Source organism: Notolepis coatsorum, assembly GCF_963971535.1.
Source record: "Notolepis coatsorum genome assembly, chromosome: 2".
NCBI classification, from domain to species: Eukaryota; Metazoa; Chordata; class Actinopteri; order Aulopiformes; family Paralepididae; genus Notolepis; species Notolepis coatsorum.
The window spans coordinates 50,386,422-50,402,894 of NC_140166.1; the positions used below are offsets into that span (position 1 = coordinate 50,386,422).

A 16,473-nucleotide genomic window follows, 5' to 3' on the forward strand; every position below is an offset into this window, starting at 1 on the left:
ATGCACCATCTGTTCACTTTTCAGAACATTTTGAACATGGTGGTATTGAAATGGAAACTGAGGAGCAAGGTTCCTTGCCTCTACTGCCTGTAGTAAATCCTCTACTGCTGCCTGGAGTAAGTCCTCTACTGCCTGGGCCAGACCCTCCACAGTGGCAGCCAGGTGAGCTGAACCAGTTTGAGTCTTCCTTTGAACATTCGCATAATGAGCACGAATCTGTGGAACAAGGTCTCACACCACTATGGGATGGGGCAATGGCTGCACCGCATAAAAAGAGGAAGCCCTTGGTGGGGCTGTACTTAGCAGCGACCCCTATAGCCCAGTTCGATCGGCAACGGGAGCGGAGAGTGGAAAGCAGAGAGCCCGAAGGCAGCAGCCCCCACCACCGCCGGTCCAGGTTACTATCTAGCACCGGGAAACACACTAGAGAGTCACCGCCGGCACAAGACCACCATTACCAACCAGTAACCATGAGCAGCGAGGCCGCCGAAACGCAACAACCACCGCAGCCCGCCGACGACGCCGAGAGCCCGTCCAGCCCGGCAGCCGAAGCTTCCTCGGCGGATAAGAACGTCATCGCAACAAAAGTCTTGGGGACAGTCAAGTGGTTCAACGTCAGAAATGGATATGGTTTTATCAACAGGAATGACACGAAAGAGGACGTGTTTGTACACCAGACGGCCATAAAAAAGAACAACCCAAGGAAATACCTTCGCAGTGTTGGAGATGGAGACACTGTGGAGTTTGATGTGGTTGAAGGGGAGAAGGGAGCAGAGGCGGCCAACGTCACCGGCTCAGCAGGCGTTCCAGACCAGGGGAGCAAGTACGCCGCTGACCGGAACCGCTACAGGCGCTACCCCCGCAGGAGGGGCCCACCCCGCAATGGAGAATACCCTGAGAACTACCAGAGTGATGGCGAGGGCGAGCCGCCGAGTAGCGGAAGCCGTGAAGGCCGCAAGAAGAGCAGCCGCGAGGGGGCAGAGAGCGCCCCAGAGGGAGACATGCAGCCACAGCAGCGCAGGCCCTCCTACCCAGGCAGACGGCGCTACCCGCCATACTTTGGAGGCGAAGGCGAAGAGAACCAGAGAGGTCCAGACCAGGGCGGCGACAAACCAATGAGACAGACCTACTACAGAGGCTTCCGACCAAGGGGTCCACCCAAAGTACCTCTTAACTCCATGTCAGAAAGGCAACAGCAAATCCTGCAACAAGTTCAGCAAAATGTGGCTCAGGCCCAGGAGCATCAAGCTCGAGGCTACAATAGAAGGAGGTCTCCTGTCACATACCAAGTAGGAGAGAAGGTATGGGTTAAGTTGCACCCACTGTCTGATGCCAAGGCCATGTTTATGGCAAAACTTGCTCCAAAGTGGAGAGGGCCAGCCACAGTTCTCAGACGTTTAGGGTCAGTGAACTACAGAGTAGCCATGGATAGCAGTCCTAACACCCATGAAACTTTGCATGTTGAGAACATGAAGATGTTTTATGGCAGTGGTACTACGCTTGGTGGGGGGGATGTGTAACATGCGTTACTTTATGAAGAAGATGTCAATGTGTTGATAAATGAAGTGTGGGCCCAATATGTTAGGATATGCCAATGTCAGCATATTTGGGTCACTTGACCTTTAAGATTCCAGGTATGGGTGTGGTTAGGGGCGGTCCTAACCATCAGGGGGCCATCTTGGATTGGAATCATGGCCTCATGGAGTTTTGTTTGCTTACTGCTATTGTGAGATGAAGGAGGGATTTTTCCAGGCCTCCTAAAAGATTCTCCATTAACCAAGGACAGTTCAGCTGCAGTGGTGTTTCCCAGTGGATTACTTCCTTTTCTTTTCCTTTTTTAAGATGTGGATCAACCCAGGACTTATCACCTTTTGGACACTCAAAGGTTTGAGTGTTGTTGGACACTACTAGCTCTACCATGCAGGCTGCATGGTCTGGTAGGCCGGAACATTATACATGGTAACATACATTGTAACATACATGGTAACATACATGGTAACATTATACATGGTAACATTATACACGGTACATTATACATGGTAACATTATACATGGTTACATTATACATGGTAACATTAGACATGGTAACATTATACATGGTAACATTAGACATGGTAACATACATGGTAACATTATACATGGTAACATTATACATGGTAACATTATACACGGTACATTATACATGGTAACATTATACATGGTAACATACATGGTAACATACATGGTAACATGATACATGGTAACATTATACATGGTAACATTTATGTTGGGGCTAATGGACTGTAAAGCTGACAGGACCGTTCTTATTGGTTTGAGATGATTTTTGTTGTACCATACGTTGCTATGGGGTGCCCCATTTATTTTGATCCTCCTTTTGTTTAATACAACACTTTGAATTTAACACTGTTCCAGTACTCTCATTCTTTATTGCTGAACAGGTTTGTTTATTATTTCAAGCTTGTTACAAACTGTACATTGGATTATCGATGAAACCTACTTGGTCCAAGAGCAGGCCTGTACAGTGCGACATATATGTTGCACGTGCGACACTGACGTCAGTCTGTGCGATGAATGAATTGACTTTAGTAGCACTGGTGCGATGGCCCGTGGCGCAAGCAAAAAAAAAGAAAGTGTGACGGTAAATTGAATGGACCACAGCGCCACGCTATCCACTTGGTACTTGTAGTCTCGTGCGATTAAAAACAATGTCCCGTCTCGCGTAGAGTCCATAATCAAACACCAAATCCCATAATCCCTAGCGAACAATATCCCCGCGACTAAGTTGCGAGCTCAATGTACACTGACTGGGTGACTTCGACAAGATGAAGCGCTTTTTTAAGGTATTAAATCCAACAAAAGAAGTACAAGATCAAAACCCCAAACGAGCCCGAGAGGGACCACCGTTAATAGAAACGAGACAAAAGGAGAAGATTAACAAGATGTACAGATATAACGCAGAGTGGGAAAATGATTTTCCGTGGATATTTTTTAATGAGGAAGCACAGCTATTATTATTCTGTCACTGGTGCCGGGAGACTCCGGAAAAGATCCGATCATATCCTATAAAGGGATAACATTAATAAACACAATACGTCCCATCGACACATTCTTGCCCGGGATGCCTTCAACAGTAAACAAACCCCTGAGCGGGCCGGCACCCTCTTGCACTCGCTGAGTAAACAGACGACCAGAGCGGATGATGCTGATCTCCGTGAGGTAAAGTTTAAAATGAATGTGGCATATTGCATCGCCAAGGAAGAAATGCTGTTCACTAAATTTAAGCCGCTAATTTTACTCTGTAAAAAGAACTCCATCGTATGGCTACTTAAATTCCCCTCCGGGATCAATAAAGTATTAATTATCTATCTATCAATCTATCTATCTATCTAATAACGAGACAATATGCAAATAAGGTAATAATAATAATAATTCATTTTATTTATAAAGCCCTTTTCATTCATGCAGAGTTCCTTGTACTTAGTTCTGATTAATGCAATTGTGTGTGTGTGTGTGTGTGTGTGTGTGTGTGTGTGTGTGTGTGTGTGTGTGTGTGTGTGTGTGTGTGTGTGTGTGTCAGTGGCGGCCGCTGGCGCTGGTGCCTTGTGGGTCGCAGTTCACGTTAATAGGTCGAGTTGAAAATGTAATGCTCTGAGATGCTCTGGAGCAATCTCTCTCTGTCTCTCGGATCAATCAAATCAAATAATTAACACATGTATGTTGTCATTTTAAACAACTCACCATTCATTCATTATGCATCAGCAGCAGCTAAATTAATGTTATAGTTCACAACACAGCAGCGCGTTTTGAATCGCTAGCCTATTAATTATCGTCTCAGCAAGCACAGTCAATACTTTTTTCCGTAGCCGCATTTCGCGGAGACAGCTGTGTATAGCGAGAGAGAGCGAGAGAGAGAGAGAGAGAAAGAGAGAGAGAGAGACTCACTGTTTAGTTGAAACGTCCAGGGCAGGAGAGCTTGATAAACGTGTATAATCCACTGTTGATGTATTCCAGACCACTGTCCACTGTCTCCAGACTGCATCCGCCATATAGCTTGTTAGCCAAGTGTTAGCTTGTTAGCACAACACAAGTACATTTCTTTGTCCATTTTTCCACGTCGAACAGACTGCAAACTACCTGGCGTTCTATCGCCATGCTCTAAGACAAACTCTAACCTTAACCAACTTTGAAAGAGTGCCTAAGCTTAACCGTCTAAAGAACTTGCAGTCACGGCACGCTCTGCTGCCTGCATCTCACAACAACACAACAACACAACTATCTCTCACCAACGGACCAACCTAGGAAGCTAGAATTGGAACATTAGAAATTGGATTCGGCCAATCAGAGATCGTCTCTGTGAAATTCTGCTACGCAAAAAAATACTGGCGTCAGCCAATCAGAGAGCGTCTCCGCGAAATGCGGCTACAGAAATTCTTGACGCTAATGGCTAGACCGCTTCAAATCGCGCCCGGATTCCAACATAATAGTCATATTTCAACGCACAACGCGTTATGCACTGATTGGCTGTGACGGATACAGCGATCAAACTGTGACGCGCACTCAGAGCGCTATCGCGTCTAGCCCGGGCCGAGAAATACGAAAAAATAAAAAAAACGTCACTTCCTGCTCAGGAAAACGAGTGTTTTTTTATTTTAGATAATAACGTTATATTGTGCATTGGAAATACAAACATACTTAAAATGAGTAAATATTATTCATTTTAAACATGTTTATATTATTTATAGGGCTATAAAACAAAAAACTAAAAAGTTTTATTTTCTTCTTCTCTGATTAAACAGCAGGTGGGTCGGCGCCCTTGCGCCCCTAGTGGCAGAGCCGCCACTGGTGTGTGTGTGTGTGTATCTGAAAAAGTGGCCAGCAGACATGATGCTGGAACTGTGACACGTGTGCAGTGCACACACACACACACGCACGCACACACACACACACACGAATAATTATAATAATAATAATACATTTATTTATTTGGTTCCACAAATATGTACAGGTGTTTGTATGCATTATATCTATTTGTTATGTTGGTTTCTAGGTGTTTCTAGGTTGGTTTCTAGCTTTCCCTGTAATCTGAGTCCACACCAGCGCTGCCTGGTCTCGGACTGCTTCATATCGGTTATATGGTTATGTCCTTGTTCTTTTTGTTTTACATTATGGGCAAATAAAGAAAGAATTTGTCTAAAAGCATTTCTTGTTAAAGTTTGGATTTTGTGTGCCCTGTATGCAAGATTCATGTCCCTTGCCAGTCACATACCTATTTAAGTAATGAACTGCACTACTTGTGGTTGTTTTTAGAGATTTTAGAGACGTTTTATACTCGTGCTACAAGATTTTGGCCTGTGCTACAAAACTATCAACCTCTGTGGCACCAGTGCTATGTGCAAAAAAAGTTAACGTACAGCCCTGTCCAAGAGGGTCTCGTGTATTACTGGGTTTAAGTCAGTTGTTTATTTATTTATGTTTTACTGTTTGCATACGAGGTGGTCTGCAAATGTTCTTGATAACAATCTAGTGGTCCGCATAAAACAGAAGTTTGGGAACCACTGATATAGACGATCTCTAAATATGCGTTCTATGCTACGTATACAGTACTGCATATCTGTATGTCATGTCATAAATGTCATGATATATATCTGTATATCTGTATGTTGTGTATGTCATAAATGTCATTATGAATTGAAAATGGGGGACCCTGATGTAAACAAGACGAAAGTCTTTCTCTGATCTGCCTCCCCTTAACAATTGTGTGTATTGAGCTGTACTGTATTCATTGTACCCATTCTGCAATCTGTTAATAAAATCTTCAATCAATCAATGGCCTGGGCGGCCAGAGCATAACTGATCTAACAGCAATATATAATCCATTTCAGACAGAACGCACGCAATAAGTTATAATAATAATAATAATTATTATTGAAAAGTTCTGTATTTTTAAAGTCGTATTTGGGGGCAATTCACCAATGGTAGGCTTTTTTTTAATTAAAATGTTTTGGGGTAAGAATTTCTTATTTCGGTAAGAGTGCTCTCGACCACTCTTATAATTTGTTCTTGCCTGAGAAAAAAGCAACAATAAGAACAAAGTAAGAGGAAATGCTAGTTAAGAACTAAATCTGTTCTTATATCGCTTCATCCATGAGGCCCATTATTATTATTTTTTATTCCAGTCGATCATAATGATCATGATCATATCACGGAGTGCTCACTGCATTCGAGAGAGAGAGAGGGAGAGAAAGAGAGGGAGAGAGAGAGAGATAGAGAGGGAGAGAGACTCACATTTTCGTGACATTACACACACTTCTGCAGTCCCTCCCGCTGTCCCTCTCTCTCTATCTATCTATCTATCTATCTATCTATCTATCTATCTATCTATCTATCTATCTATCTATCTATCTATCTATCTATCTATCTATCTATCTATCTATCTATCTATCTATCTATCTATCTATCTATCTATCTATCTATCTATCTATCTATCTATCTATCTATCTATCTATCTATCTATCTATCTATCTATCTCTCTCTCTCTCTCTCTCTCTCTCTCTCTCTATCTCTCTATCTCTCTATCTCTCTATCTCTCTATCTCTCTATCTCTCTATCTCTCTATCTCTCTATCTCTCTATCTCTCTATCTCTCTATCTCTCTATCTCTCTATCTCTCTTCCTCTCTCCTCTCTCTATCTCTCTCTCTCACTCTCTCCCTCCCTCCCTCCCTCTCCTCGCTAGTTCTCTGCCTGTCAAACCCCACTTGAGGAAGTGTCGGGTTACATTATGCCTACGTCCCGACACACACGCAGTCAAGTTTGTGTATGTGTGTGTCCCCGACAGGGGCAGACTGGGACACAAATTCAGTCCGGAACATTCAGACGCACCAGCCCACGCACCGGCCCCGAAACCGGCCCACGCACCGGCCCCGAAACCGGCCCACACAGCGGTCGTTATGAAACACTCGTCCAGTATTAAACAACCCAAGGCTGTGGCTAAGGAGTCAACATCAGGGAGACCAAATCTACACCCCGCCCCTAGATGTGCACTCGAGTGCACATCTAGGGCACACACACACACACACACACACACACACACACACACACACACACACACACACACACACACACACACACACACACACACACACACACACACACACACACACACACACACACACACACACACACACACATATACCGTTACTTCCTGTCATTGGCATACGTTTTCTTTTTTTTACTAACATCTTAGTGCCTCATTAGCCTAGGGATTAAGGATAAAATAAGATAAGATAAGATAAGATATTCCTTTATTGATCCCCTTGGGGAAATTCAGGCATCATAGCAGCATGGGGGGGAGGGGGGGGGGGTACAGGTAGTAAAACAACAACACAGTGTACAGGTAGTAAAAACAACACAGGCAGTGTAAACAATTTGGTCAATATGGTCAATATAATTTACTATCTGACTAGCAGAAGAAATATTCACATTATTCACAGTGTCACATAAGGTGCAGTATGCATAAGGTAGTGTTATAATTTACTATCTACTGAGTATACATTATTCACAGTATCACGGTATCCACTGAAATATACATTATTCACAGTATCACAGTATCCACATAAGGTGCAGTAAGCCTAAGGTAGTGTAGGTTGTCCTCCTTGTGTTCCTATAAGTCCCAGGTCAATGTCTGGTAGCAGTCGCTGTCGCTGCCCCCTGTTGTGGAGCCTGGAGGCTGCTAGTCGCTGCCCACTGTTGTGGAGCCTGATGGCCGCTGGTATAAAGGACTGTCCGAGGCGGTTAGTTGAGTGTCGTGGGGGAATGAGTCTGTGGCTGAACGAGCTTCTCATCTTGACTAGCTCGTCGTAGAGGGGGTGGTAGGGGTTCTCCATGATGGCAGCCAGCTTCTTATCATCCCCCTCTCTGCCATCACCTCAAGTCTAGGTAGCTCGACTCCCACCACGGAGCTAGCCTTCCTCACCAGCTTGTTGAGCTTGTTGGTGTCCCTTGAGTTGATGTAGCCTCCCCAGCATGCCACAGCATAGAAGAGGATGCTGGCCACAACAGACTGGTAAATGGACTGCAGCAGTCTGTTGCACACATTGAAGGACCTGAGTCTCCTCAGGAAGAACAGCCTGCTCTGTCCCTTCCTGTAGAGGGCCTCTGTGTTATCCGACCAGTCCAGTTTATTGTTCAGGTGTACCCCAAGGAACTTGTATGAGTCCACCATCTCCACATCCACCCCTCGGATGGAGATGGGAATCGGGGGGGTCCTCTTCTTGCCCCTCCGGAAGTCCACCACCAGCTCCTTGGTCTTACTGGTGTTGAGTTGGAGGTGGTTGCTGTCGCTCCACCCCACGAAGCTCTCCACCAGGGCTCTGTACTCCTCCTCATCATCGTCGGTGATGTAGCTTACGATGGAGGAGTCGTCTGAGAACTTCTGCAGGTGACACCCGCTTGAGTTGCGGCAGAAGTCTGAGGTGTAGAGGGTGAAGAGGAAGGGTGACAGCACAGTTCCTTGGGGGGCGCCGGTGTTGCTCACCAGTACGTCAGACTGACTGTCCTTTAGTCTGACGTGCTGTGGCCTCTCAGTGAGGTAATCCTTGATCCAGGCCACCAAGCCGTGCTCCAGCTGCATCGCGGAGAGCTTCTCCGCTAGCAGTGACGGCTTGATGGTGTTGAAGGCGCTGGAGAAATCAAAGAACATAATCCTCACTGAGCTGCGCGGCTTCTCCAGGTGCGTGTACGCTCTGTGGAGCATGTAGATGATGGCATCCTCCACCCCGATGTTTGCCTGGTATGCAAACTGCAGGGGGTCGAGGGAGTCACTCGAACGTCTTCATGACGTGTGACGTCAGAGCGACTGGCCTGTAGTCGTTGAGGGTGCTGGGACGTCCCTTCTTGGGCACCGGGACAATGCAGGAGGTCTTCCAGAGCTGGGGCACCCTCTCCAGCCTCAGGGAGAGGTTGAAAAGATGCTGGAGCGGTGCTGCCAGCTGCTCCGCACATACTTTGAGCACCCTGGGATTGGTGTTGTCCGGTCCTCTGGCCTTGTTTATACTAATCCTGGAGAGCTGCCTACTGACCTGACTGCTTGTGATCGTCAGGGTTGGGGGTGGTAGGCAGCCTGTTGATGTTGGCGGTGGGGTGCCGGTGCTGATGGGTGTGGGTGGGTGAGGGGGGGTGTAGTTAATACGTGAAGTATTAACTACACCATAATAATATTGAGGGTTTGATCCATAGAAATGTCTGTGTTACACAATTTCAGTTAGATTCGATTTATTGTCCTTTAATTTTGCACTCATGACATTAGTTGCTTGCCGTTTAATCAACATCGAAAGACCCCCCACTTCCGCCCAGACACCCATTCCAAGAGCCTGTTTGCTTTCCAGGTCTCTCTCTCTCTCTCTCTCTCTCTCTCTCTCTCTCTCTCTCTCTGTCTGTCTGTCTGTCTGTCTGTCTGTCTGTCTGTCTGTCTGTCTGTCTGTCTGTCTGTCTGTCTGTCTGTCTGTCTGTCTGTCTGTCTGTCTGTCTGTCTGTCTGTCTGTCTGTCTGTCTGTCTGTCTGTCTGTCTGTCTGTCTCTCTCTCTCTCTCTCTCTCTCTCTCTCTCTCTCTCTCTCTCTCTCTCTCTCTCTCTCTCTCTCTCTTCTCTGTCTCTCCCCCAATTAAACTGTCCTACTCTACATCACCAGCATGTTTCGCAGCAAGTCACTTGTTCCTTCCTCTACTAAACAGGTCTGTAATTTTATATTGTTCTGCGTCTTTTACTAGCAATTTTAGTTTTTTAATTCTAGCTTTTTCAGCTCCACCATTTCTTTTTTTTACGAATTGCATATCATTCTTGGTTGACACTGAAGTTAGTAAAATGCCATCCGAATTATGAAAAAGCTTTCTTGATGGAGAAACAGTGTATAAAAAATCTGAAAGAAGGAAAGATTTACTGTTTGAAATTCTCCCAGTTGTTAGATTACTGCTTCCCTCTGCTGATCAGCTCTTCCACCTTAGAGCTATATCTCCAGGCAGCCTCACGTTGTTCACTAAGCACAACATTTGACGACACAGAAGCGAATCTTCATTCAAACAGCAATGGCAGGCAGCTCGCACAGTAGAAGCAATCGTCCGTGTTATCTGATTTGGAGAGTATTCCTTCATTAAAAGGACAATAAAAAACGTCTCTGAAGGCTTATATTGTCAGGGACCCCCAGACCCCCCCGCTTAAAAAGTGGCCTGATTGGGGCTATATTTCGCGCTATATCTCCCGGTATGAATTATTTCCCCAGTCCGGCCCTGGTGAACAGTATAGGCTTAATATATTCTGGTTGCTTGTTTCATTGGGATTTAGTGGATGCTATGTGTGTGCTCTGCCCTCCATACAGTATAGGTACAGTCTGTATGTATGCGGACTGTGCCTGTACTGTACGTAGGGCGGAGCATGTGTGTGGTGTCTGCTGGGTCCTAATGAAGTAATGAGGCACGTCATTAATGGAATGATGAGCCTATACTGTGTTCATTCATTATGCCGTAGGCTATATATATATATATATATATATATATATATATATATATATATATATATATATATATATATATATATATATATATAATGTAAACAAGACAAATGTCTTTCTCTGGTCTGCATCCCCTTAACAATTGTGTGTATTGAACCGTACTGTATTGTACCCAATAGGGCAAGGGGGGACTGTACAATCCCTTTAAAAAAAAGTGTATTTGGCCAGGCCGTCTTTTCATACAGAGCATCCCACCAATGGAACTCAATTCCTCAAACAATTAGAGTGTCCACATCATACCATTCATTCAAGTGCAGGGTTAGGGAATGGCTCATTGAAAACCAGCACTGTCAACACTGAGGTGTCTGTGTGTGTATGTGTGTGTGTGTGTGGATATGGTGCGTCTGTCTATGTCTGGGTCTCTTAATATAGAGCATCCTGACTGGCAACATCACCTCCTGGTTTGGGAATAGCACTGCACAAGACCGAAGCAGACTACAAAGAGTGACACGTTCAGCCGAACGCACAATTGGAGGGGGGCTCCCCACCCTCCAGAACATTTACAACAAGCGGTGCAGGGGCAAGGCTAAGAGAATCATTAAGGACTCCAGTCACCCGAACAACTGCCTCTTTGAACTGCTGCGGTCAGGCAAGCGATACCGGAATCTCAAGGCGAGCACAGAAAGACTCAGAAGAAGCTTCTATCCCCAGGCCATCAGGCTGCTCAACGAACAATGAACACTACACAACAACCATCAAACGCACATAGCACACACATCCACACGCACACACTCACTTTAAACAAACACACTGTAGCACCCACTCCCCACACTTTATATTTATTGATAAAGGATTTGCACTACAACTCGTACACCTTACTGTAAATTGTACCTAAATTGTACCTCATCCGATTTCTGCTTTGCACTATATAGTATTGTATATTAGTACACTGCATAGTATTGTATATTATATGGTAACTCAGTTACGTCTATTCTGCATTGAACATTGTACATATGTCTATACTGAACACTGTGACCTCATTTTCTACTTCTAATTTACATGCTATACTATGTTATTTGATACTCTGGAGCGTAACAGTAAGAAGCATTTTGTATGAAAGTATTCTGTACTTCTGTATGACAACTATTAAAGAACTTGAACTTGAAAGAACTTGAACTTGAACTTATCTTGTCTAGCACAGTCTCTGGAGCGTAACAGTAAGAAGCATTTTGTATAAAAGTATTCTGTACTTCTGTATGACAACTATTAAAGAAACTTGAAACTTGAAACTAATATGTCATGATGTGCTCTGTCCTTGTGTCCATGACTGTATTGTGACCTGTATCCCTATCGTATGTCTATGTGCTTTTGTTGTGTTTTTATTCTAATGTTATTTATCTTGATTTTATTCTGTTTTTATTGCTAACCCTTTTTTCACACAGGATTTTAGCCTGTACCTTCTGGCAGGGGGACTGCCAATGGAAATTAGCCTTTTGGCTAAAATTGGGTGCATTTACATCTGTAAAATGTTTTATTACTGTACACTGTCCCCCTTGAACAAATAAAGTAAACCTAAACCTAACCTAAACCCATTCTGCAATCTGTTAAATAAGGCTTGTCACGTTCTCCCATTCTTTGTTCTTTAGTTTGTACCAGTATTTCATTGTTAGAGTAGTCTTTTGGGTTAAACACAGGTTTTTGGTGTCTGTTTGCACATAGGTTGCGTCCCTTTGAGCCAGGGTCGTAACAGTTGGGCGCTCGTCCAGGAGTGAATTTGGAAACAAATACCCCTAGAATTTGTTTGGTGTTTTTTTGTGTGTGTTTTGCATGGTGTGCGTGGTGCTATAGTGTGGGTGGTGGTCGTTACATGTTGTGTAACGTGGGGGCTTGAGCCGATCATCAAACAGGTGAGTATGCCCTTATTTCTTTGTAATTTGATTTGACTACTTATATGCTGTTAAAATATATAGTTTAGTGGACACCACATGTAGGTAGGGACATTATTTTCTGGTTGTTTGTTAGCTTCCTGTGCACCACTTACTCCTGGGGCAGTCATAGAAGTGATTAGTACCATCTACTTGTCTTGTACCATACCATATACTTGACGGGTGGATGGTCAATATGATCTTTGGCTGGTAGCAGGTGTGGTTGAAGAGGGTTAGGTCTACAGGGCGTTAGCTTAAGGGTAGGTAGGATAGGGGGCCAGAAAATACAGGTAGTGTGGTAGGGCCTGATGTAGTTTTTTTTTAGGGTAGACATGTGGTTGGCCGTTTGACTGCAGTTTAGATCTAGAAGTAGTCAGGTCAGGTTACAAGGGGCACCTGTTTGAATTTGTTTGTTGTGTTTTTTTTGTTTTTGTTTTGAGTGTAACTCAGTGTTGGATAACCTACCTGTTAGCACCTGACCTCCTGCGCGTATGACACATCTATTTATTTCAGGGTGTTTTTTTTTTTTTTTTTTTTTGCAAACTAGAAAGGTGCGCTCAGTAGAGCACACATTTCCACCACGTCTCCTTGTAGTTATTAGTATTGGCATTAGCATGCTAACGCTAACAAGGGGTGCTTCAGCGGTCTTCAGTGGTTCTTTAGTGTTTCTTCAGTGGTTCTTTAGTGGTTCTTTAGTGGTTCTTCAGTGGTTCTTTAGTGGCTCTTTAGTGGTTCTTCAGTGGTTCTTCGTGGTTCTCAGGTAAATTGTGTGTATGCTAGGGTGTTTTTGGTGACTCTAAAGTGAGCAGGTTGTGGTGCTGGTGCAGTAGGGATGGCTTCCATAAAGGATTTTGTTGATCACCCTTCTGATGAGGTGTTGGAAAGGTTTTCCAAGGAACAGCTTCTGGAGCTTGCTGTGCACTACAAGGTGGAGCTTACTGCCAGTGAGAAGCGTTTGAAACCAACTGCCTTGTGTGCTTTGAGGGCTTTGCTCGTTAGGGAGCAGGTGCTTGCGGCAAGGGTGGAGGAGCCTCCTTTGTCTGACGTGTCTCCGCTACTATCTGGGGTGGCGGAGGGTGAGTGGAGGCTTAGAGAGTTAGAGTTTAAGGAAAGACAGCTACAGCAAGAGCGTGAGGAGAGGAGAGAGGAGCATGAGCTTAAGGAGAGAGGAGAGGAGCGTGAGCTTAAGGAGAGAGAGGAGAGAGGAGCGTGAACAAGAGCGTTACTTGAAGGACTTAGAGCACGAACGTGCGCAGGAGGAGCTTGAGTATAAGCATGCTGCCTTGCAGACGGGTGCTCTGCCTTCAGAGTCGCGTTCCGGTTTTGATGTCGGCAAAAATATTAGGATGGTGCCTCCTTTTGTTGAGAAGGATGTGGAAAAGTATTTTCCCCTTTTTGAACGGGTGGCAACCACGTTGAAGTGGCCTGATACGGCCTGGACGCTGTTGCTGCAGTGTGTTCTGGTTTGTAAGGCACAAGAAGCCTATACTGCTCTGTCCCTTGAACAAAGTGCTGACTATGAGCTTGTTAAAGCTTCCATATTGAGGGCTTATGAGTTAGTCCCTGAGGCCTATCGTCAGCGTTTTAGAGGCTATCGCAGGTCGGAGGGACAGTCGTATGTTGAATTTGGAAAAGAGAAGGAGAACCTGTTTGACAGGTGGTGCACCTCTCAGAAACAGAGTCAAGAGAGCAGCTTAGACAGTTGATTCTCCTAGAGGAATTTAAAAGATGTGTTCCTGATACCATTTCCACTCATCTAAACGAGCGTAGGGTATTGAAGATAGGCGACGCCGCTGTCTTCGCTGATGAGTTTGTGTTGACACACAAATCCGTTTTTGTGGAGGAATACCGTGTTGAGTCCAGGGATAGGCGTCCTTTTCAGGGGGGCTGTTTCCCAAAACCTGTGTCTGCTGGTCAGTTAACTTCACCTCCTAGGCGGGGTGGTTCTGCTAGTGCATTCCCAGAAGGGATTATTTGTTTCTACTGTAAAGAGCCTGGTCATATCGTTGCTGGGTGCCCGGTGCTTGAACAGAAAAATGTCAGAACGGTGGCTCTGGTAGAAACCGTATGCAGAACACCTATGCCAACATTAGAGGATGATGGGGAAAGTATAAAACGTGTGGACAAAGAGCTCGAGGGTTCCTCAAGATTTATGATGGATGGATTTGTTTCCCTGACTGATGCACTAGAGTCCAAACAGGCTATAACAGTTTGGAGAGATACCGGAGCTTTTCAGTCCCTCATTCTGGAGGGGATTTTGCCGTTTTCAGAAAAGCCTTCTTTGCATTCCGGTGTCGTTGTTCGTGGCTTTGGAGGTGGACTTGTGGATGCACCTTTGCATGATGTCACACTCAACTCTCCCTTAGTATCAGGCAATGTATGTTCTCACATCCCCATAAGAGGGGTGTCCTTCATTCTAGGGAATGATTTGGCTGGTGACAAAGTGCTGGCTACTCCAGTTGTAACTCCCATTCCTGTGGTTTCTGAGGTCCCTGATGAGCTGACACGGAAACATCCAGGAGTGTTCCCTGTGTGTGCTGTGACACAGGCAATATCAAAGGACAAAAGTGATGTTGTTGATACTTCGACTTGTGACATTACACTTAGTGACACATTCTTTGTTGAATTGAAAAGTGAACCTGTTGAGAATTTTGGAAAGCACACTGTGGATGTATCTCTGCATAATGATTCTCTTGATTGTGCCTTTGTGTCAGGCCCGGTGGTGAAACCAAAGTTGACATGCGTGCCGGATATGCATGTGGCAGGAGATGATCTGGCAGCGCAGTGTCTCAAGGTCTTCCCAGCCTGTACGGTGGCTGAGGCCACGAACGAATTGGAGGATGCTATGAGAGATGCTGTTGATTCATGTGCCACCGTTCTAGTTGAAGAGGCTACAAGGCCTGGCTTAGGCTGCCAGCCTTCCCACAGTAGCTCTATTGTTCCTGATGTTTCACTTGTGGGCAGAGATGGTCCCAGTATGTCAGTTGATGATTCTGACATGGATTCACGTGTCCACACTGACTCTCTGCCATGCACTAGCTGTGCTAGTCAACCTAGTTACCTGTGTCCTGTGGAGCAGGAGCCACCTTCGCAACCTGGTCTGATGAGTGGCAACCATTTTGATCAGGACAAGGTTATTTTGTGTGACGCCATTTTGGATGCTATTCCAGACGCTTTTGTGACTGATGTATTGCCATGTTCCAGGGACGGTGGGGTTGTACCTGAGGCGGTGCATCCTACTCTGGATGTTCACGGTTTGCAGTATCCTGAACTGCCAGTGCCAGGTGGGATGGATATGGGCGCTGTGGTGGTATCAGAGATCTATGGTTTTTGTTTTTCTGTGTTCTGTCCTGTTGAGCGCAGTGAGCTTAGCTCTCATATTGATTTTGGTTTGCAGTCTATTTTTGACAGGTCGGTATCGGTGGAGGGGCCTGTTGAAAGGAAGCTCATATATGATAAGGTCTTGGTTTGTCGATGGGGTCCTAAGTCTTTCGCCTCAGTGGAGGAGGAGCCTGCCCCACTCCAGCCATATACCGCAGTGGAGGAACCTTTTGTGAGGTCTAGCTTGCCCGAGAGTCGGGACAGGGTTGTTTGTTGTTTTACACAGCATTGGCGAATGTTCCACAGTGGGGAGCATGCGACACGGTTGATGGTCGTGTTCGACAGGGGCCGGCCCGTTATCGCTGTTGTGGTGGTGGCCCTGACAACTAATGGGTCACAATATTTTCTTGTTTACGGGTTTGATGTGTAGTGGTTGCCTCTTGGGCAACCATTTTGGTGGGGGAGGTGTTATGTACCATGAGCTTAATTACTCCTGTGTCACTGAAGGCAGGTGATGGCTGCTAATTAGCTGATTGCTGCTGATTGGAAACATGCCTGGCAGCTTAAAGCCAGTCTCTGAGTCACACATGCGGCCTGACTGTGGCTAGAGGAGTGTGTGGAAACAGAGACTTGTCACGTTCTCCCATTTTTTGTTCTTTAGTTTGTACCAGTATTTCATTGTTAGAGTAGTCTTTTGGGTTAAACACGGGTTTTTGGTGTCTGTTT

The 16,473-nt window shown here is 45.3% G+C and overlaps 1 protein-coding gene across 1 annotated transcript in view; it reads left to right on the forward strand.

Annotated features, from left to right (window-relative positions):
• Positions 1–326: 326 nt before the first annotated feature.
• LOC311223348 (uncharacterized protein) overlaps positions 327–16,473 on the forward strand; it is a gene marked incomplete at its 3' end in the record, with an annotated part of 63,850 nt that continues 47,703 nt past the window's right edge. Inside the window, exon 1 of the mRNA XM_084308139.1 lies at positions 327–1,301. Coding sequence (XP_084164265.1) covers positions 471–1,301 — 831 coding nt within the window. The 5' untranslated portion in view covers positions 327–470. The remainder of the gene's footprint in view (positions 1,302–16,473) is intronic.